A 21874-nucleotide genomic window follows, 5' to 3' on the forward strand; every position below is an offset into this window, starting at 1 on the left:
CGCCTTTCCCTGCAGGTGGTTACCCAGATAGCAGTCGACTCCGGGGCGGATCCCCGTCGACTGCTATCTGGGTAATTAAGATTTGCAGACCCCCGCCCTCGGTAAACTAGTGTAAACTATTATGTTGAGCATGTTAAGAGCTCTCTAGGAGGTCCTGTATGTGTTTGGTGCTTTTATTGTGGAGGATGAGACGCAAAGAGAAAAATAGGTTCTGATGAAGTGTGAGAAGTGAATAAAGTTGCTGACGTCTTGGCGCAGATTACTGAGCCCCGTGTTTATTATTTATTTATTATCATAAAGTATAGGCGCAACATTGAACCCTCGGTAAACTATCAATGGATAAATCCAAAAAAAGAAAAGTCACGGAGGAAAATAGAGTTTGATTCTGCGTGGACAAGTATTCATTTGCTCTCACTGCCAACGATGCTGGCTTACCTGTATGCTTGAAATGTGGCGAGAAATTTGCAAACAACAAAAAATGTAATGCAACACTTACAAAACAAACACACAGCATGTGCTGAAAAGTATCACCCTGGAGATGAGCGAAAAAGAGCGATTTCTCAACTGCTGCAGCAAACTCTCCTCTTCATAAGAGTTTGATATTGTTATAACAGGTAAAATAGCAATACCATGTCAATAATTGTCTTTATTCTTGTTCTATAATTTCACAAATACAACAAAGTATAGTTTTTGTATATATAATATAACTATATACAAAACTTTATAAGCTGTGATATCAAATAGCTTTTGCGGCTCCAGACAAATTTTATTTGGGGAAAAATAGGGCAAAATGGCTCTTTGGATAGTAAAGGTTGCCGACCCCTGGTTTACACAAACCTCAACACTTAGATTTTTAACTTCACTCTGATGAAATAATAAAATAAACTTGTGAGTTCTGATTACACAGACCAGGAAACACTTTCTTAGTCTCAGTTACTTGACAGGAGTCCTGGAGGAGAAAACAAATATTTAAGACATTCTTGTGAGAATAGAAAAAGGAGTAGTGAGCGTATCAAATCTAACTAAACGGAGAAATACACTGACTGAAGTTGTGTTTCCTTATTTAACATTAGCAGGTTCTATTAGTTATATATCTGCAGTCTCATATGAATACTCTGCTCCTTCATATCAGTTATTACACAATAAAGAGACTGTTTTGACTGCATGTGAACAGGAATTAAGTCAAGTACTCTATTGGTGAAGATTCTTTGTCACATTTTTTAAGGTGATATTTTTACCTCAAAAAATCTACACATAGTATACTTATTTAAATGGCTCAAGCAATACACTGGGTTTCTTCATCACAGTCATGTGAGGTCACAGCTTCACTGTAGCTCCACCCAGAACTTCATTAGAGCCACCTTCCAGTCTGTCTCCAGGGTGGTTACACAGTATAAATACATCTGATAACCAGCTGAACATGAACACACGAGACACGGAAAAGCAGACAGTTGACTTCTCTGTTAACTTCAACGGACCTTCTGACAATGGCTGGATCTGGAGGATGGAGTGACACAATGGCTGCCACTCAGGAAATTCAGATGATTTGTGATCAGGTGAGATTCAATCTACCTTCATTCTTCACCACAAACCACACTCAACTCTCTGAGTGTCTCTTAACCCTGGTTTATATTTCAGTCTGGATTTACATCACATTTTAATTCATTCATACGCAGGTGAAGGACCAAGTGATGAAAGAGACAGGGAAGAACTATCGGAAGTTCAAAGCAGTTAAATACATGTTTCAGGTTGTGGCAGGATCAAACTACGTCATCAAGGTAAATAATATTGTGCTATTTGAAAACCAAAAATGAAAGCCTCAGATGTGTGTCTTTGTATGATATACAGGTTGAATTAACATTATTTGTGACATCCAGTTGAATCTGATATCATGTCAAGTTCATGGCAGGACAGTAAACACCAGTTAAACCATAAACACACCTCTGATGGTAGAAGGTCCTCAGGGTTCAGCAACACAAGATCGAATATATTCTTTCAGATGTCCAATGTTCCTCTCTTTTTCCTGCAGGTTCATGTTGGAGGAGAGGACTACATTCATCTGAATCTCTACCAAAAACCTGATGGAGAGGCTACGGTTGTTGGTGTGCAGGAGAACAAAACCAAAGAAGACCCCCTCATTCCTTTTCAAAGAGATCAAACAACCTGTTTCAACAGTTAAAATAGGCTGCATTCTCATATTAAAGTGCTCTGCTTCTTTAACCTGAAATGATTTGACATTGATTTTGAATTTATTAACACAATGAAAATATTTGTTGTTGGGAAGCAGCAAGTTGAATGCACAACCTTCTATTGAAATAATAAAGAAAGCATTAAAAGTCTCTATATATGTCTTGTGGTTCTTATCTGCAGCATTTGTCTGATATCGAAAATATATGTTTTCTTGGCTGGAAAAAATGGTGACGAATAGATTAAAAAAGGTAAATAAATCCAGACCCAGACCTTAACCCGGAAAAATATCTATAATCTTCTCATGTTGTGAGTTCTGATTACACAAACCAGGAAAAACTTTCTTCTTTAGTTACTTGACAGGTGTCCTGAAGGACAAAAACATTTCATACATTCTTCTGAAATTATAAAACGATTAGGGAGCGTACAGAAACTAACTAAATGAGGAAATACACTGACAATAAGTCCTGTCTGTCTTTCCTCAATAAAGCAGAAACAAAGAAGACCAACATTATGAAGAGTCAACAGCCTCTAAAGCAGGGGTCACCAACCTTTTTTAAACTGAGAGCTATACTTCAAAGGTACCGAGTAGTACGAAGGGCTACTTTTTTGATACAAACTTCCTGAATAACAAAATTGCACAGATCACCTTAATAATAATAATAATATATGTGAAGAGACTGTTTGATCACATGTCAGTTAATTATTCCTCACAATAATTATTAATAATGATTTCCACAACTATGATGGTATAGCTACACATACATATTTAAACATGCAACTTTTATTTCTGTAAATCTGTTTCAACATTTGAAAGTCAGAGGTATCACATCTCTGATATTGTTGTATCATCACATGATTAAAGCCGGTTACTTTTGCACATAGCGCCTGTTGGTGAATGATCCAGTGGTAATGTAGACATTTTGCGAAGTCTGGGTCACCTTTGCATTGCGCAATGAAGCCTGCATGCCGGCCCGTCATCGCGGGAGTCCCGTCTGTTATCACCGACGCCAGCTTTTCCAATAGTACCTTTTTCTCAACGAACAAACTAGTAAAAAGTCTCGTCTATAGCCGAGCGTGGGATCCAACCCTTCGAGGCGCGCGAGCGTCTTCGGGCGCCCGCGTTCAAACCTCTAGTCTGGGCCTTTTCAGTCGGATTGCGTTGCCTCGCCTCTACCCCCGCCACCCCTGAGTTGTTGCCCCGCGGCCTGTTCCGAGGATTTACGGACCTGACGACGGGGTGACCATGCTGACCCCAGAGGCTGTCCTCAAGTAGGTGCCAACAAACTCCAAGAACATGCACAAACCGAAGTACAAATGTGCAAATGTATAAGTTTGCACATGTTAATCTGTTGGCTCTGTTCAGGACGTCGGGACATGTGGATAAATTCGCTGACTACATGGTGAAAGATGCCATGACCGGAGAGTGCTACCGCGCCGATCACCTCCTCAAAGGTGACTTTGTCTGTCATTCATTCAGAGGATTCAAATGCGTCCCACCTAGTTCAGTCCTTCCCTGAGCTTTCAAATATTACCTTGCATTTCAAACAATGTGTCAGATTTCATCCCTAAAGAGGAAGATGAACCGTAGGTCAGACTCTCTCTCAGAGCAGATGATTACCAGTGGAGCTGTTCAAACTCTATTCATCTAAAACTTGCATGTTAAACATTTGAATTACATTTTTACCTGGGTTACGTATCCTCAGAGCAGTTGAGGAAGGGAGCAGGATGTCAAGTGTCAACTGGTTTTGCAGGACTTCCTCAATCTGGAGTCGGTCTCTTCATCTGTGGTTACTCTGATCAGGTTAGTTATAGTCAACTTATTTACACATCATGCAGAGACACGCTGAGAAAACCAGTTAAAAGTGCTGATGTGGGGCATTCACACAGTTTTTCATTCATGTCTGTGACATAAAGACATTTTTTTTAACTTATAGAATTACAAATATTTTCAATGACTTTCACACATACCTTGAGTTTCAGTGGAAAATACACAAAAACAAGTTTAGAGGAAATTACTTTTCTTATAAATAGACTATCATACTTTAATTAAAATATTTATTTTTGGCTGTAATTGTGTGTATTAAACGCAAAACTATATTTCTTACAACCTTGAACTGGTCTATCAATAACGTTGAGTGATTATCACTCAAATGCCTGTTAAGATTTAAATGTTGAGTTTCTGGCAGCTTTAAACTTTATTAATTAAATTGACAAAATGATAAGTCTGACTTATAGATGAGTAGCTGAGGACAGTTTAAAAAGTGATGAACACAAATAAAAATAAGTGAAAAGAAAAAAAAAATTATCCCAGAAACTTAATTTAAAAAAAAGAGTCTGCAGGGAGCTTCCCATCGTCCATATTGTCCTTTTGCAAAAATGCTAATAATTAAGACTTGAGTGATTACAAGTGTGAATCCCCTCTTTTCAAGCAAACACTTGTTTGAACAGCTGCTAAATAAGATGTTTTTTTCCTCTCACAGCTCACTTGAAAAAACTAATGTCTGATGAGAAATGCTCTGCAGAGAAAGTGACCAAGATGGAGGACGTAATCACTCAGGTGGGTTCTTAACAAACCCGTCTTCTATACACACTCATACGCTCTTTCTCACACACACACACACACACACACACACACACACACTGACATCTGCTGGTTGGGAAAACAACCCTATAATTGTTTGCTTTCTGTTCTAGATGGACAACTACACTCAGCAGGAGCTGACGGACCTCTTTGTGAAATACAATGTCAAGTCTCCCACCACAGGAAATGACCTCACGCCTCCCCTCTCCTTCAACCTGATGTTTCAGACGTCCATCGGACCGGGGGGGAACACGCCCGGGTACTGATCAGTGAAACACATCATCTGTCTCAAGTGAAATAAACATCCGCCGTTATTTAACTTGCAAGCATCTAATTGTGTAACTTTGCAGCTATCTGAGGCCTGAAACCGCTCAGGGAATGTTCCTAAACTTCAAACGCTTGCTGGAGTTTAACCAGGGAAAGCTGCCCTTTGCTGCCGCTCAGATTGGAAACTCCTTCAGGAACGAGATCTCCCCTCGCTCTGGACTGATTCGCGTCAGGTATAGTCTGAAACTCCTTCATGGCTCAACTGCAAATTATAACGACTACACAGTGAGATGTAAACTTCTCCTGCTTGCAGAGAGTTCACTATGGCTGAGATCGAGCACTTTGTGGACCCGAACGAGAAGATCCACCCTAAGTTCTCCAACATGGCCGACCTGGACATCCTGTTGTTCTCCTCCAAGGCTCAGACCAGCGGACAGTCTGCACACATCATGAGGCTGGGTGACGCTGTGGAGCAGGTGGGACTCATTTTATTGACTGATTGTTATACATAGTGTGTTTATTCTGAGTGCTGAAAACATGCCTGGTCTTATGTGGACGTTGTTAGTAATGGTCACTTATAAATGTTCATAGTGCTCATTTAATATTATATAGCTAATATTATAGATCATTTGTTGCAATAATGACTATCATCGTTTTTTCTTCTGCTACAGGGAGTGATCAACAATTCAGTGTTGGGTTACTTCATTGGAAGAATCTACCTCTATCTAATCAAAGCAGGGCTGTCCAAAGATAAAGTGCGCTTCCGTCAGCACATGGAGAACGAGATGGCTCACTACGCGTGTGACTGCTGGGACGCCAAGTCCAAAACCTCCTATGTAAATCTTTTTCTCTTTTGTTCACATAGACTGAGAAGTTTGTGGACGTAAGTCAAGACTAGTTTGTTTTTCTCTCTTTCAGGGCTGGATTGAGATCGTGGGCTGTGCTGACCGCTCCTGCTATGACCTCTCGTGTCACTCCAGAGCCACCAAGGTGCCTCTAGTGGCTGAAAAGCCCCTGAAAGAACCCATATCCTTCCATTCTCCCAGTCCAACAACCTTACAACCATAAAATATATTTTTCCAGTATGTAGTATGCTTTAAATGTATTCCTAAACAGGCATGCTACCATCACTCATTTTGGAGCACGTTATTAATGGACACAAGCAGTATGCATTGTTGCCTTGTCCAGTGTCCTATCTGATACTACCAGCAGGGGTCGCCAACGTCTGCAGTGTTTTAAAATCTGGATCTTTAAAGTCAACCTCTCAAAAATGTGTTCTGCTCATTATCACAACATTTGGATGTTTGAGCTTCACTGTGCAGCATGACGTACGTGCAGATTTTGACTCTAGATCTTCATCTGCTAAAGAGAGAAAGTTTAGTTAAAGCTATTGGTAGTCTTGAGAAACCAAGAGTCAAGAGTATGTGCTAGATTTCTAAAATGATCCAAACGAATAACGCAGCCCAGTGTTGCCAGCATCTTTTTTTAATGAGAGTGGCCGACAGCACTAGCTCCTAAAGTTGCTAAATCTAGTGACAGCCCGCCCCTTCCTCCCTCCAAAGCCACTGCCCCCCAAATAATATGTATGAACATGGCTATTGTTCGTACTCACAGGTGTCAAGATAACAGCTTATGGAAGACACAGGAAGAAGACGCGAAGGCAGGCAGGTAGGCCGTCCAATCATTTCATTCGGACCGTTATACTATTTCTTTCTGATTCTTTCAGGCTGAATGAGATGATTAGACGAGCTGATAACAGTTCTGCGACAGCCACAGATAAATGAATACTATTAGGGATAAGGAACAAACTACCTGACAAAAGAGTGGGCTGCCAACTTTAAATGAACACTTTATTAGTACTTAAGCATGTAAATTCATTCTTGATCTTGGGAATGAATACATGTGATAAAATGTTCTAAACTCACGCTTCACTTACTATCATTTTCTGCTGTTTTCTACCTTCCTTATTAAGCTCATTGACCTTCATTTGTTCATTTTGCTTGCAAGCTGGATTCCTCTGTTTGGCTCCTTAACTCCTTCACACAAAGTGGTAAACGTTGTCCAGTTTGAGCCCAATAAGGGAGCCATAGGAACGGCCTATAAGAAAGATGCCAAATTGGTTCTGGAGTACCTGGCTGCCTGTGACGAATGCTACATCAGTGATCAGGAGAAGCTTCTCAATGAAAAGGGGTAATTTCTGACCGCAGTGATCGCTGCTGAAGTCTATTTCTGAAGGTTTATTTACGTTTGTGTGTGTTTTAGATTATACGTTTATTTGGTTCTGTTCATGTCTGTAGGGAGTTCAGCGTTGCGACACAAGGCAGAACATTTAAACTGACCAAAGACATGGTCGGTGTGAAGAGGTTCCAGAAAACTCTGCACGGTAAGAGGCGACATCAAACCTGCTTTCAGGTCTGTAGAGCAGAACAGGGAGTTCGTTCATGTGGGAAATCAACCGTCTCTCTTTTCCCACAGTGGAGGAGATTGTTCCCAATGTAATCGAGCCGTCCTTTGGCATCGGCAGAATCATGTACTCCATCTTCGAGCACTCGTTCCGCATCCGGCAGGGGGATGAACAGAGGACGGTAAGAATGCATCAAAACAAGGAATGACATCTAAATGAGAATCATATGATTGTTTCAATTAAATCAACTTATTTTCTCTCCAGTATTTCAGCTTCCCTGCCACCGTAGCTCCATACAAATGTTCCATCCTTCCTTTGAGTCACAACCAGGAGTTCACACCGTTTGTCCACCAGTTATGTGAGTGTGATGCTAAATTTCTGATTTCAATACAGCTTTACGAAGTTTAAAGAAATGGCTCAACATTTTGGGAAATTCTCTTATTTTGCTTTAATGTCGAGAGTTAGATGAGAAGATCGACCCAACTCTTACGTTTGTCGGTTGAATATGAAGTTGGAGCCAGTTAGCTTAGCATAAAGACTGAAAACAAAGGGAAGCAGCTAGCCTTGTTCTGTCCGCAACAAACCAACACTTCTTAAGCTTACTAATTAACACGTTGTTTATGCAGACTATTTCTTGGCCGTGGGCAATAACTTCTCTGAGACTCCAGTTTTTATGCTGAGCTAAGCTAACTTTAGGCCGTAGCATCATATTTAATAAGAGGGGTGTCGATCTTCCCATCTCTAACTCAAATAAGCATATTTCCTAAAATGCAAAAACCTGTACTTTAAGTGTTTCTGAATTTCCTTCTGAAGCATATCTATTCAAACTGATTAATCATTTTGGTCTTTCTCCTTTAAGCCGAGGCGATGACTAAAAACGGCGTGTCCCACAAAGTGGACGACTCCTCAGGATCCATCGGGAGGCGTTACGCCCGCTCCGACGAGATCGGAGTGGCGTTTGGCATCACCGTCGACTTCGACACGGTGAACAAGACGCCTCACACGGCCACGCTGAGGGACCGAGACTCCATGAGGCAGATCAGGGCCGAGGTACAACAATCCAATAACTTTAGTTATGACTTTAGTTTTGATTAACAGAATACAAGGTGTGTACAGCATCATAATTGCAGATTTTGTTTTGTGCTAATGTACAAAATCATATTGCAGGTCGCCGAGTTGCCAGGGATGGTTCGAGATCTGGCTAACGACACTTTGACGTGGGCCGAGGTGGAGAAGAAGTACCCCGTCTTTGAAGGACAAGAGACCAACAAGAAAGAATAGCCAAACAAGGACTCCTCTACTGCTTTCTTTTTTAACCAAAGTCATTTTTTGAAACCGAAAGCTTATGAATTTGATATTTCTTCATACGGGAAAAAGCTATTTTCTCTCATTGGAAGATGAAGTTTGACCAGACATATGAAGTATACAGCAGGATCTGGAGATTAGAGCGTGTCACAGAGACTAAAGGAAAGGTCCACCAGTTACAAACATGCTAGAGGGTGAACACACTCCTCTGTGGCGTTCCTTTTTCTAGCAGTATTGTCTGCGCTGCAACATTTCCCAATGGATGTGTATCACTGATACTGTAGAAGCAGAAAACATACATTCTGCCAGTTATGGACCTGACTTTCATACATTTCATTAATACTGTATACATTTGTTAACCTTTTATAATAAACTACATACTGCATCAATATTTTTATTTTTTGGGGGTGTTATTTATGTTTCCAGCTGTGACACCACTGCACTGTATTTTGTGTTGCGGTCACTAGACGGCACTGTGTGTTGTTTCACAGTTCATTGTAGAATGTGAGAGGCACGGATGTTTGGCACAGCTCAAAATTGCAACAGGCTTAGACCCTCCCAAAACAGATCTCGCAACCAGGAACAAACCAGCAAGAGACAAGAGGGCTTGTAAAGTAATGTAACGTTTTAAAAAAAAAATCCAATGCAACAATTTCATAGTAACGCTAATTTGTATATAATGATACAGTGCTACATGTGATTCATCATAATGAAGACACCCTATTAATAGAGCTAATGTAGCTGCACTAAGTGGGTTGAGGTAGATTAACCCTCGGCTGCATCGGTTAGGGAAGTACTGTCGGCGGTAGGGGAACTTAAAACACCTAATAGACTCTTAATGTTGTGGCTTAGTGTGTGAGCAGCCCTCATGTTCCGCCCCCTCTGTCAGTGGTCAAAGTATAAATACATCATGTCACCTTTAACCAGTGGCAGCTCCCACTCAGGGAGTCAGAGGGACCCACAGCCCACCCTGAGCAGATGAAATAGTTAACATTTTCTTACATGCCTTCTTTCTTTTGTTTGGAATATGATAATTTAATCTGCATTTTTTTTTTTTTTTTTTCTCCTCTTGAACAATTCGGGTAAAGTGTGTTGTTATAGCAACTCCTTTAGGCTCGCAACTGCTGCGTTCAAGGTCAGTATCACAACAGGTGCTGCGGAGGACAAACTGGAGAGCGTGACCGTGTGGCGTTTAAACAGCCTACATTGTGAGGAGAGAACCGCCAGAGGTTTTAAGAGTTAAAAATATATACATGCGGGCAATGTTAGACCTGATTTTGAATGTGTTTTCTGCATTACAAAGCAATACAGCGTTATAATGCAAAATAACTAAATGAAGAACTTCATTCCAGAGAAGCTGTTTGGTTAAAAATAGACAGCTGCAGGATACTTTGTTGATGTCTCTGAGTTAATCAGTGGAAAGTTGGCCAGTCGCCCTCCACTGTTTATTTTACCTGATAATCACTGTAAGTTTAAATTCCTAATTGATGGTTGCTTTGAAACTATAATTTAACACGAGCCACATTGCATTATTTTACCTTTCTCTGATATAAGAAAACAGCTTCTTATGATACAGGAGAGACACCAGCATAAAGCTTGATAATCATATTTATATTTGGCATAGCATGAAGAAGTAGCAGATTTGTGCAAATCCTTTACTCGAGTGCAGTGCTGGATACACTTTAATGAACTTTACTTTTTCCATTTTATTCTTCTACTCCACTACATACCATGATGGAAATATTGTACTTTTTAACTTTACTGTGTTTATTTGACAAAGATAGTAAGTAGTTACTTTGCAGGAAAAAGATTTTTACATTCAAAACTTACATTTTATAAAATGTGACAGTTATTGATTTAAAGTACCCAACAGTTTATAAAGCGGATACAATTAGCTCAACATTGACCTATAATAAAGAACCAATACAATGATAATCAGCCTAATACTGACAGGGGCCAATCTGTGCAATACTTCCACAGAATACTTTTGATGCCAATACTTCAGTACTTCTACTTCAGTATGTGGATGATTTTTTTGAAAGAATATTTTTACTGTGTTGCTACTTTTATGCAAGTAAAGGTTCTGAATACTCTTCCACATCTGGTAATAGGTCTAATCCTACATTTTAAAAGCTTTTGTCTTTATGTGAATTTTATTTCATTGCAATTAATACATTTTTATTTATCTACATCTTATTTTCTAGTCTTTGATTTGTAACATTGTTAAGAACAGTGCTGTACAAATAACATTACAGTAAGTGCAAAACACAAATACAAAATTTCCCCGTGGAGTAAAAGTAAATCGTTACAGAAAGGAAGTACTTAAGTAAAGTTCCTGTAGTGCAGTACTTATGATACAGGAAGTAAAATACTTACTTTCCACCTCTACGGCTAATACAGTATACTTTTCACATGACAGTGACCTAAATCAAGAATGATTGACAAGCTGAGAAGTCTATTTTTAGTTGCAGTTGGAATAGATGTGTAAGGATTACAGGTACAGGAACCCAAAAGCACGTCTCAGAGACAGAATACAAGTATAGATTTCTTTACTTGGTAAAGGCAGGGTCAACACCGGGAGGTCAGTCCAAAAGGCGAACAAATCCAATAAGGGGCCAGAGTCCAAAGTCGAGAAAACAGGCAGGCAGGGTCAGAACAGGCAGATCAGAACAATACTATATCTATAACGCTGGAGAGCATTGCTGAGACACACAAGACAATCTGGCAGGGAACAAGTGCAAGTGAGTGGACCTAAATAGTGAGTGACTAATGAGGGAATGGGCTGCAGGTGAGATGGGCGTGGAGGACCAGGTGAGGGGAATAGGTGATGATAGGGGGTGAATGGCAGGACCTGAAATAACAGGAGAGTTAATTAGACAGGCAGGCAGGATGAAAACAAACTAATATGAAAGGGAATGCGTGACAAGATGTCTCTCATATAAACAGTGAAGTGGCATTTTTGCACTTTCCATTTTAGTTTTAACCTCACAGCTGTATAATGTGTCCTCCCTCCTGTACGGTGAGTATGACGAGGCTGAGACGGTGATAACCATCATTTCAGACATCAGTTTTTTTGTTTGTACGAGATAAAGAAGCCCCCACAAGCTGTAATACAATGCGATGTCACTTCAGAAGTAAAACCTGGTTTAGTCGTGCAGATAAAGTGTTGACTGGTCTGATGTCGGTGTGTTCAGGAGCCTCCGGAGCTCTTTCCGTCTGTGTCACCATGGGGATCAAAACTGCACTTCCCAAATATGAGATCTACTTCTACAACACGGTGCTTTGTCTGGCCATGTTCTGGGCTTCCAGCTGGATCTTTGACCTGTCCAGTTGTGAGTATGAGACAGTACACATGCAGAAAGAGTAGTAGAATATCCTTCTTGTGAAGTACAGTTCATACTCTGCTAATGTATATGACCCTGACACGGTTTGACATGAACACTATCACCTGTGTTGTAATCTACTCGCATACATAAAAGTGCTAAATTAAATCTTTTGAAAAGTACTTAAACTAAAGGGTAAGTCTGGTGATAGTCTAGATTTTCTTATTGTCTTTCCAAGAAAAGACACAAAACAATGACTCATTGTGAATATCCTTATACAACGGTTCATATACCGTACGAAAAAGTTACAAATTGTTCTTGCTTTTTCCTGTGAAAGTCCAGCATCATGTGTCAATTTTCCACACGCATACAGTGTTTTCAAAATGACTTAGTTAGGTTCAGGAAAAGATCTGCAAAAAAACCTGACTTCATCAGGTTTATGAAAGATCATGTATTGGGTATAAATAACTATGGAAGTGGTGTTCAGTACGGCAGTTAAGTGACAAATAAATCAACGCTGACTTCTTGTTTCACACATGGGCACAAAGCCTGATCTTGCTTATCCCTCTGTGCAGTAGAGCTCCATTGTTCAGTGAAGCAACACTTTTTTTCATCATAATGAACAGGTAGTTTATTTAGAAGTGATTCCCACATACATGTTCTGTAAAATGTGTATCCATCCACAGCTTAAAATAGTCCCCAGCAAATGCAGTATTTATTCCTGTTAGAGACATTTTCAGAAATGACTGGGCATTTTTTGAGAAAATCAAACCATGTATCTGTGAACCGTTTAAAAAACAATAACAATAGGAGCAAATGGACTTCAGGCCCGTGCCACACACTGCAGAGCCCTGCACACTGACACGGGTGTTTGATGATTCTGGCTGATTAGACCTCTGCTCAAGTTGGGCAGGTCTATGCAGCCTACTAATAAACATGGAGTTTATTTACTAATGAAGATGATAAATCTGTAACCGGTGCAACAAAACTAGCATGTTTTACAATACAATGAGTCACATTTCAAAGATGTGAAAATTAAAGATAATGACACAGAAAAATAAACTTAAATGATTATGCTGACTAACTTTCCATTGGTAGAAAAGTGCAACAAATGTATATGAGTGCAAACCAATGATATACAAAAGGCTGCTCAAATAAAATAACTTGTAATTAGTTACTTTCTGCATTCACACACATACTCCCATGCAGATGTGCAAACAAAAAAACATGCATCAACTTCTCAAATCTTATATTTTAAAGAAATCAGGGCTCTTGTTTGCCCAATAAATGAGTCTGGACTGTAAACCTGATGTTGAGGCATGAGTTTAGCTTTGTGTAGAGCGGTCCCACACAGACAACACAATGTGCAGTATACTTACAGTACACGGGCAGTGTCCCCGTGTGAGGGTGAAGAGTCGGTGCTATGCAGACCACGCAGAGGAGATCAGGTGTCGGTATTAATACCACAGAGCACAAGAGGAAAATAGGACTTGTGTTCACTTGGAACAAAAGTTTCACTTCTGCATTCAAGGACAACAAAGTACATGATAGAAAATGTGTGTTGATGTGAGATATACTCATATAAAGCTTTCTCTCTTTAAATTTCTTTGTATTTTTTAAATTCACAATAGATTTTTATTTCTATCCTATTTTCAGCCAGTGCAAACAGAAAAACGTTCAAAACCAGCGTGAAGCCAGGATGGTACTACTTTGGGAGGAAAATGGTGAGACCACATTGATAATTAACCTTGTCATTGATGTGAAGATGTTTCTCACTTTTAATTCTTTCATTGATCTACAGGATACGGCTGATTTTGAGTGGATGATGTGGTTTTCCACCTTCAGAGCACACATCCTGTTTGCCCTCTCTGGCCATGTGCTGTTCGCCAAGATCTGCTCCATGTTGGCTCCACAGGTGCTTCTCCCGACTGACTGATTGACTAACTGATTGAAGAAGAGTGTAGTAGAGGAAGTAAAGGACTCGGGTTTAATGATCCAAGCAAATGAGTCGCTTTGAAATGAGGTGAAAGAAACACTCAGGTTCATCTCTCACTGTGTCGTGTTATTAAGAACGCTTTGTGACATTTGAAATCTTCTTTGTCACGATTTATTTTTACCACATTGCACAGTCACTTTTTATTAGCTGAACAGCTGATGATGAATGGGACCAGGTGGAAAGAATAGAAATAGAAATGTAGCTCTATATTATGGCAGTTTGTTTGGTTAACAGCACTGCAGAGTCTCACGGTGAAAGTCTTTCCTTAAGTGTAGATTTTATAATATTTATTGCTTTGTCTAAACTTTTTTTTGATAATCAGTTTCTCACTTATCAACTGACTGTAAAGAGACTTTATTATCTGGATATTTCTGGAGCAATTTATATTTTCAGCTTGTAAATCTAAAGCCAGATGTGAGCTGCATCATTCGAGAAAATACATTTAGAGGAAATATTAATACTTTTTTTTTTGGTGTCTAGCATTTAAAAGATGACTTTACTGTGTAATTAATGCAACCAGTTGATGGAAGAAGTATTTAGAGCCTTTACTTAAGTAAAAGTATACTGCAGTATGAAAAAACAATCAGTAAATCTTACTTAAAGTATCAAAAGTAAAAGTACTTCGGCAGTGAAATGTTCCCGGTCAGTGTTTTACTATTGTGTATATGAGGTTTTTGGATTAATATTGCGGCTACATTAATGTATATCTCTGAAAAGGTTGTTTGTTTTGTAGAGTTTATTTAGCTTATGAAGTACGAGGATTTTCTTTACCCATAAAGGAACCCTTAATCTTTCAGTTTATCAGAAAAAAGTCTAAATCCCCAAATTCTGATATACATGGTTTTTATTGGACATGCAACATATAAGACATTGTAATTTTAACAGTAACTACAGCTGTCAGTTAAATGTAGACAATATTTGCCTCAGAGAAGCACAAGTCTAGATAAGCATAACATGGAAATACTCAATTAAAGTACAATTACATTGAATTTGTCATAGTTACATTCCATCACTGGTGGTGACACTACATTTCTGTCCCACAGTACAGGTCCCTGGTCTACATGGTGTATGGGTTGCTGGCCGTGTGGACCAGTATGGGCTGGACCTACGTCACCCTCATCCTGTCCCACTGCATTCTGCTCTACAGCATCTCCTTGGTGAAAGTCCGCTGGCTCTGCTTCGTCACCGGTCTTTGCACCCTCGCTACGTTCAAGTGCGAACCCTTCGTGTCCTGGCAGGTAAACTGCTGGCACTTAACAGAAGTTACATTACAAACTCAATTAATATTAATGGTTTCCCGCTTTATTTCTCCGGTTTCTCCTCCATGTAGACGGGCTTTGTGGAGGGTGACTTTGAGCTGCGTCATGTTCTCTTCTATGGAGGTTGTGGGTTTACTATCATGCGCTGTATGAGCTTTGCTCTGGAGAACTGCGAGAGGAAAGATGGAAACTACAACATCCTGGAGCTGCTCAAGTACAACTTCTACCTCCCCTTCTTCTATTTCGGGCCCATCATGACCTTTGATAAGTTTCATATTCAGGTAAGTTAAGTAAAACCTTCCAATAACTCACAGGAAGTGATCAAAATCAGAGAAACATCTAAAAACATGAATATCATTTTGTGAGGGGGGGGGGGCCCACTGAGGGCCACAGTCACAGAGGATGCCTTTACTTAGCTGTAGCAAAGCAGCGTGGAGGTCTCTGGCTTTGTGACATGCGTCTGCTGCCCCCTGCAGGCCAACAAGTCCGACCTGACCAGGAAAGAGCTGGAGATGTGGAACATCAGTCTGCAGGGCCTGATTCACCTGGGAGCCATCATTGTAGTGGACGTCCTCTTCCATTTCCTGTACATCCTCACCATCCCCACCGACCTGAGGCTGCTGAAGCATGCCTCTGACTGGGCTCTAGGTCTGTGCCACCTCCCCGAAATGTAACGATCTGACTTAATGCTGTGGCATGTTAATGTGTGACAATACATTGACTGCATAGCTAATAATTGCATTGTTTCCAGTGGGCCTAGCTTACTTTAACCTGGTGTACGACTGGGTAAAAGCCGCCGTCATGTTTGGAGTCATCAACACAGTGTCCAGACTGGATCATCTGGACCCTCCCAAGCCACCAAAATGCATCACTATGCTCTACGTGTTTGCTGAAACGTGCGTTGAGTTCACACAGATCACATCTGGCTCATTACAAAGTACAAATCTGTAAATCTAATCCTGTTTTTGTTTTTTTTGTCTTTCACAGTCATTTTGACAGAGGGATCAACGAGTGGCTGTGCAAGTGAGATCAATAAATTGAATTAAAATCGTATTGATATTGACACATTTAGAGGTCCTGATGCTGACTCATTATCCACAGGTACGTGTACGATTACCTGGGTGGAAAACATGAGAATGTGGTGCAGGAGCTGGTGGCTACACTGTGCACCTTCGGCGTCACCATCCTGTGGCTGGGACCCTGCGAGGCGGTGCTGGTCTGGGCTTTCTTTAACTGTTTCGGCCTCAACTTTGAGCTGTGGACCGCCAAGTTCTTCTCCATGGAGCCTTTTGCTTCGTTTGAGGTTAGTAAGCTGAGGTTGGCTTTAACATTTCAGTTCGGCTGCTGACACAAAATGCTTTTCTGTTTATAAATAATGTTTAATTTACAGATGGCCATGCCAGAAGCAACATCCCGCCGGATCAGAGCCATCTTCAATACTTTGAACTTCTGGACCATTGTGTTATACAACATCCTGGCCTTGAACAGTTTGGACTTTGCCAAGTTGGTCGCAAAGCGGCTGCTTCTTAAAGGTGACTTAGGTTTTTTTTTTTCATTTTGAAAAGAGGGTATGAAATGTGGTTCAACCCTATTGACAGGTTTTTGTTTTTTTTAACTTTCCCAGGCTTCCCTATAACCACCATCATCGTCATGTTTGTGACCTACTGCCTGATTCAAGTGATTAAGGAGAGAGAGAGGAAGCAGGCCCTTATCGATGATCCCGATCCTCTTCCTCCTGCTCCCCCTCAGAGCGCCGCCACTGCTGCAGCTGCACCCACTGCTGCTCAACCAGTCGCAGATCCCAGCAAGGAAAAAGCAGAGTAGATGTTTGATGTTGGCTTCACTAATAGCGAAGGATGTAAACAGCCAAGAGTATGATTGGTTGTCAACATTTTTAAACCATGAATTGTGAATTGATGCTCAGTATTAACTGTAAATACGTTTACCACCATTTAACTGTTTAAGACACTAACTTAAATATGATATAATAGTATAATGTCAAGTAGCCACTGAAAATGAACAAGAATAAGTGTAACAACACTGAAGGAGTGTCAAAACTGAAACCTTTGTCATCAATGCAAGAAATAAACTGAAAAGATTCGTTCAAATATGTTGTGTCTGCATGGAGAGTTTCCCTTCTGATGGAGCTGTTTAAATATGAATGAGAGAAGGGTGCTTTTTTCCAGTACGCGAGTCAGTGTTGAGTCTTGTCATTAGGCTTGGAAATGTATTTCTGTAGCGTTACATCAGCAGTTGGCAGTTTTATTTCTGTTTGATGCCTCCACACTGGAAACACTTTAAACTCTGGTCACACCTGCAGTGAATCACTGGACCTGAACAAGTGATAAAAGATATTTACTGACGATTAAACAAGGGTTAACTTTTGATTTTTGCAACAGCTAATGTATGTCTAAAATGCCTTGTATATAAACATGTATTGTAAAAACATATCTACATTGAATATATATTGTCATTTGAAAAAGGCTTAATTCCCTTCAACAGTCTATAAATGGTCTTTGTTGGAGACTATTTTAAGCTGCGGATGAATACACATTTGGTGAGCTGGTGAGTATTTCCGGCCGCAGAGCGCTATATGTGGCATTTATGAAAATAAACAAAATAAACTGGGCACAAAGGAGAAAGATATATCAGGCTTTGGCAACCTAGAAAATGTTGGTAGTATTGCAATAATGACTCAGTCACAGAGTCCACAGGGGGCAGCCTCTTAACACATCTACTCCAGATCCACCCGTGACTCAGGATGGACATATTTCCCATGAAGCAATGCTGTCAGCTGTCTTGAGAGTGGGTGGATGTTCCTGGGGAGCGGGTAGGGGTGGGGTTGGAGGTGGGACAGGGGATTGAAGCGTGGATATTGCATTTCATGTTCCAGAACGAGGCCCATAGCTCCACACCGAGCACCCGGACTATAAATAACCTACCAGTTGGAGCTCAGTTGAAGGGTCAGAACAGCTGAAGGAGTGGGCCGTCCCTGGGTTCAGCTGCTAATAGCAGACTGACTGTGCCTCTGAATCCTCTTTCAAGGCTAGAAACTAAAATTCTGCTATAAAGAAGATCCATTTTGTTTGATTTGAAGCCCCTAAAAGGCTCCTCAAACTCTCCCTGCCAGGAACGATGGCTCTGCCGATAGACCCCATGGACGAACCCAGGATGTACCAGCAGACGTTGCTCCAGGACGGCCTGTTCGAGCTGCTGGAGAACGACAAGCTGGTTGACTGTGTGCTGAAAATCAAAGACAAGGAGTTCCCCTGCCACCGGCTGGTCCTGTGCGCCTGCAGCTCTTACTTCCGCACCATCTTTCTGTCCGACCTGGAGGAGAGCAAGAAGAAAGAGATTGTCTTGGAGGATGTAGAGCCTGGCGTCATGGGGCTGATCCTCAAGTACCTGTACACCTCCAAAATCAACGTGACGGAGCAGAACGTCCAGGACATCTTCGCCGTGGCTAATGTGTACCAGATCCCTTCAATTTTTACTGTTTGTGTGTCTTTCCTACAGAAGCGCCTGAGCCTCAGCAACTGTCTGGCTATCTTCAGGCTCGGCCTGATGCTGGACTGTCCAAGGTTGGCCGTCTCTGCCCGAAACTACGCCTGCGAGCGCTTTCAGCTCATCTCCAGAGATGAGGAGTTCTTCCAGCTGCTCCCCAGCGAGTTGGCAGCCATTTTAGCAAACGACAATCTGAACGTAGAGACAGAGGAGGCCGTGTTCGAGGCTTTGATGAACTGGATGTCCCGGGACACTGAGGGCAGAGAGAAAGATCTGCCAGGTTTGCTGGATTGCGTTCGTTTGCGTCTGGTAAAGGAGGATTACCTGAAAGAAAAGGTGGAGAAACACAAACTGATCTCCTTTAATCCCGAGCTGCAGCAGAAACTCCAGCTGATCAGGGACGCTCATGCCGGGAAAATGCCGGAGGTTAAAAAAAGCAAAAAGGAGGACGGAGGAGCAGAGGGAGATGGGGATAATGAGGATAAAGAGGAAGAGGAAGGTCTTCTACCAGGCATCCTGAATGATAACCTGCGATTTGGCATGTTTGTCAGGAACCTGATACTGATGGTGAATGAGGCAGGTGCTGTGGCCTACGATCCGACTGGGAACGACTGCTTCTTAGCATCACTTTCCACACAGATTCCCAAGAACCACACCAGCCTGGTCACCAAGGAGAACCAGATCTTTGCTGCAGGAGGATTATTCTTTGACGAACAGAACAAAGAAGATCCACTGTGCGCTTATTTCCTACAGGTAGGAAAAGGAGTAATACATATTTTACCTCTGTTGCTACCTGCTGATGATGTGCCATATTTGTATTAAACCTTTTTAAAACCACTTCTCCACTGGTGGTTGTGTTTAAATCCACAAAACTGTCTTTTACATTCTAATAGTGATCAAGTTTCCAAAGACAGTAAATATGTCAGGGTGAATTCTGAAAAAGATGATTTTCCAGCCTTACTCATGCATCTACATAAGGGGAAATAAATAAGGGATGTTAAGAGTACATCTACCTGCAGTTTTGCACATGTAGAGTGTCCGTCTGCATGTGCTACAGCATGTCTACTTCAGATGGTGTAAACGTAACCCCATTCGCAAATGTTTGACCTCAGTATGACCCAGGCACTGCTGATTGGCTGGGGATGCCTCCCCTCCCGTCTCCCCGCTTCCTGTTTGGGCTGGGTGAGGCTGAGAACTCCATCTTTGTATTGGGAGGGAGGGAACTGAAGGAGCAGGAGCAGACGCTGGACTCGGTTTTGGTCTACGACAGACAGTGAGTACAAGTCAAAGTTAATGTAAATCATTGAACGGATTGCTGTTCTCCGGAATGAATCCTAATAAATTTACACCTTTACAGATCTTTTAAATGGGGTGAATCAGAGCAACTTCCTTACCCGGTCTACGGACATGCAACCATATCCCACAATGATGTTGTGTATGTGATTGGGGGAAAGGGAGACAACAAGTGAGTATTAAGTGGGATCAAAATATTAATATTCATCGGCGAGTGCGAAGGCTGTATTCATTAATCCTGTAACACATGGAGTAGGAATATGTTTCTTAATAGAAATCATATAAAGAGACATGCACTATGTTCTTTGTCTCACTTGTGAAAAGGAGCTGCCTGAAGAAGATGTGTGCATATGACGCCAGGAGATTTGAGTGGAAGGAGCTCGCTCCCATGAAGGTTGCACGTTCTTTATTTGGAGCCACTGTTCATAAAGACAAAATATATGTGGCGGCAGGAGTCACCGACACCGGGCTGACAAACACTGTGGAGGTGTACGACATCGCTACGAACAAGTGAGTTCCTCGAAATCAGTGAGTCAGGCTGGCAAAAGTCGATGTGGGTGCCACACACAGTTGCTGGCCCCACAGCAAACTGCCTGTGGCATTAAGTTACCAGGGGGACCCTGAAATTACAAATGTGATGTACTGTGCTGTTTGTTTGTGCACTTTGCAGAAAGAGGAAATCACACTGAAGAGATAGTGTTTGGTTCACTGGGTTAATGCATTTTCAAATTGCTTTTACTGAATAAAACTGCCGTTCACTTGTTGCTTTTCTCTGCAACAACACTTAAAAAGGTTAAATTCTGGTTAAAAATATCAATTTCCCAGTGAAGCTTCTTGAGCCCTCTAGAGGTGTACCGTTACTGAACTGTGCGTTTACATTTTTCAGGTGGTCAGACTTTGAAGTGTTTCCCCAGGAGCGTAGCTCTCTAAACCTGGTGTCTTTGGCTGGCTTGCTGTATGCTGTAGCAGGTTTTGCCATGATGCCTTTGGAGGACAGCGAAGAGATTGTTCCCAAAGAGATGAACGACATCTGGAGGTGGGTCATAACAGATTCATTAATTCATCAAGCGCTTGGTAGTTTTCTTTTTAGATGTGATTCGATGAAATTGCACTGTGTCACATTGGACCACCTTTTTAAGAGAAAGTAAAACAGGAAGTCTCACTAATCATCTCAATAATTCATTTTAACCATTTGCGCTGTGCTGTTAATTTAGCCAAAATGTGTGTGTTGTGATTCATGATGTATAAAAACATTACCAGCACTGTTGAGTGCTAGTTTTTCAGTGTGTGCCTAAGATTTACCTTAGAGTCTGTTAACCTCCTCAGGTTTGATGAGACGGACAGGACGTGGAAGGGGATCCTCAAAGAGATCCAGTACGCTTCAGGGGCCACTATTCTGGCGGTCCGCCTCAACACCCTGCATCTCACCAAGATGTAAACCCCCTCTGGTCCCTGCTTGTTAACAGAGATCAGTGCACAGTGACATCTTGCATTTGTAGAGCTCACTGTGGTGTTCAGTTTGTTTTATTTTACCCTCTGCTACAGTATAGCAGTTCTGATGATGTAGCTGATTGTACTTCTAGCTCATGCACAATTTTGTTTTTGGATTGAAGCCATTTTCACATTGTGTTTAAGTGATTTTAATCTGATTGAGATTGTAAAACCGTAAACAATCTGTAACCTGTTGACATGTTTTGCACTGTAATGGAATAAACTGCAAGTATCCAACACCAAAAACATACGTGACAAGCA

At 41.3% G+C, this 21874-nt stretch overlaps 3 protein-coding genes across 8 annotated transcripts; all 3 read left to right on the forward strand.

Moving 5' to 3' along the window:
- The first annotated feature begins 2179 nt into the window (after window positions 1–2179).
- Window positions 2180–9138, forward strand: LOC142937723 (glycine--tRNA ligase-like). 6 transcript variants are annotated; one of them, XM_076080782.1, is made up of 14 exons: window positions 2180–3642; window positions 3894–3991; window positions 4671–4747; window positions 4885–5030; window positions 5122–5271; window positions 5352–5514; window positions 5710–5874; window positions 5957–6063; window positions 7082–7228; window positions 7336–7421; window positions 7514–7623; window positions 7707–7800; window positions 8302–8492; window positions 8610–9138. In XM_076080782.1, exons 3-14 carry the CDS (start codon window positions 4688–4690, stop codon window positions 8721–8723), a joined length of 1533 nt encoding a protein of 510 aa, XP_075936897.1. In that variant the 5' UTR covers window positions 2180–3642; window positions 3894–3991; window positions 4671–4687; the 3' UTR covers window positions 8724–9138. The 6 variants fall into 6 exon arrangements, with proteins under 6 accessions (XP_075936897.1, XP_075936898.1, XP_075936899.1 ...); XM_076080783.1 differs by having other exon boundaries at window positions 3899–3991; XM_076080784.1 differs by having other exon boundaries at window positions 3942–3991.
- A 2759-nt stretch (window positions 9139–11897) lies between these two features.
- hhatlb (hedgehog acyltransferase like, b) lies at window positions 11898–17791 on the forward strand. Its single transcript, XM_076080412.1, has 11 exons — window positions 11898–12079; window positions 13727–13794; window positions 13872–13985; window positions 15110–15304; window positions 15397–15606; window positions 15802–15973; window positions 16077–16221; window positions 16313–16348; window positions 16427–16628; window positions 16716–16857; window positions 16950–17791. Exons 1-11 carry the CDS (start codon window positions 11926–11928, stop codon window positions 17147–17149), a joined length of 1638 nt encoding a protein of 545 aa, XP_075936527.1. The 5' UTR covers window positions 11898–11925; the 3' UTR covers window positions 17150–17791.
- Window positions 17792–18387: 596 nt separating this feature from the next.
- On the forward strand, window positions 18388–21640 carry klhl40b (kelch-like family member 40b). Its single transcript, XM_076080411.1, has 6 exons — window positions 18388–19582; window positions 19942–20102; window positions 20187–20294; window positions 20447–20632; window positions 21009–21158; window positions 21449–21640. Exons 1-6 carry the CDS (start codon window positions 18461–18463, stop codon window positions 21558–21560), a joined length of 1839 nt encoding a protein of 612 aa, XP_075936526.1. The 5' UTR covers window positions 18388–18460; the 3' UTR covers window positions 21561–21640.
- The last annotated feature ends 234 nt before the right edge of the window (window positions 21641–21874 follow it).

The sequence above is a fragment of the Anarhichas minor genome, unplaced genomic scaffold, assembly GCF_050575085.1.
Source record: "Anarhichas minor isolate MPS153535 unplaced genomic scaffold, ASM5057508v1 ptg000074l, whole genome shotgun sequence".
Taxonomy (NCBI): Eukaryota; Metazoa; Chordata; class Actinopteri; order Perciformes; family Anarhichadidae; genus Anarhichas; species Anarhichas minor.

Bases quoted from the DNA above. Each gene is read 5' to 3' on its own strand.
- klhl40b (XM_076080411.1), top strand. From the start codon at position 18,461: ATGGCTCTGCCGATAGACCCCATGGACGAACCCAGGATGTACCAGCAG. The intron at 20,103-20,186 runs GTGAGTACAAGT...ACACCTTTACAG, and splicing joins GTTTTGGTCTACGACAGACA to ATCTTTTAAATGGGGTGAAT. The intron at 20,295-20,446 runs GTGAGTATTAAG...ACTTGTGAAAAG, and splicing joins GGGGGAAAGGGAGACAACAA to GAGCTGCCTGAAGAAGATGT.
- hhatlb (XM_076080412.1), top strand. From the start codon at position 11,926: ATGTCGGTGTGTTCAGGAGCCTCCGGAGCTCTTTCCGTCTGTGTCACC. The intron at 15,974-16,076 runs GTCTGTGCCACC...CATTGTTTCCAG, and splicing joins TGCCTCTGACTGGGCTCTAG to TGGGCCTAGCTTACTTTAAC. The intron at 16,858-16,949 runs GTGACTTAGGTT...TAACTTTCCCAG, and splicing joins AAAGCGGCTGCTTCTTAAAG to GCTTCCCTATAACCACCATC.
- LOC142937723 (XM_076080779.1), top strand. From the start codon at position 3,513: ATGTATAAGTTTGCACATGTTAATCTGTTGGCTCTGTTCAGGACGTCG. The intron at 3,643-4,670 runs GTGACTTTGTCT...TTCCTCTCACAG, and splicing joins CGCCGATCACCTCCTCAAAG to CTCACTTGAAAAAACTAATG. The intron at 5,515-5,709 runs GTGGGACTCATT...CTTCTGCTACAG, and splicing joins TGGGTGACGCTGTGGAGCAG to GGAGTGATCAACAATTCAGT.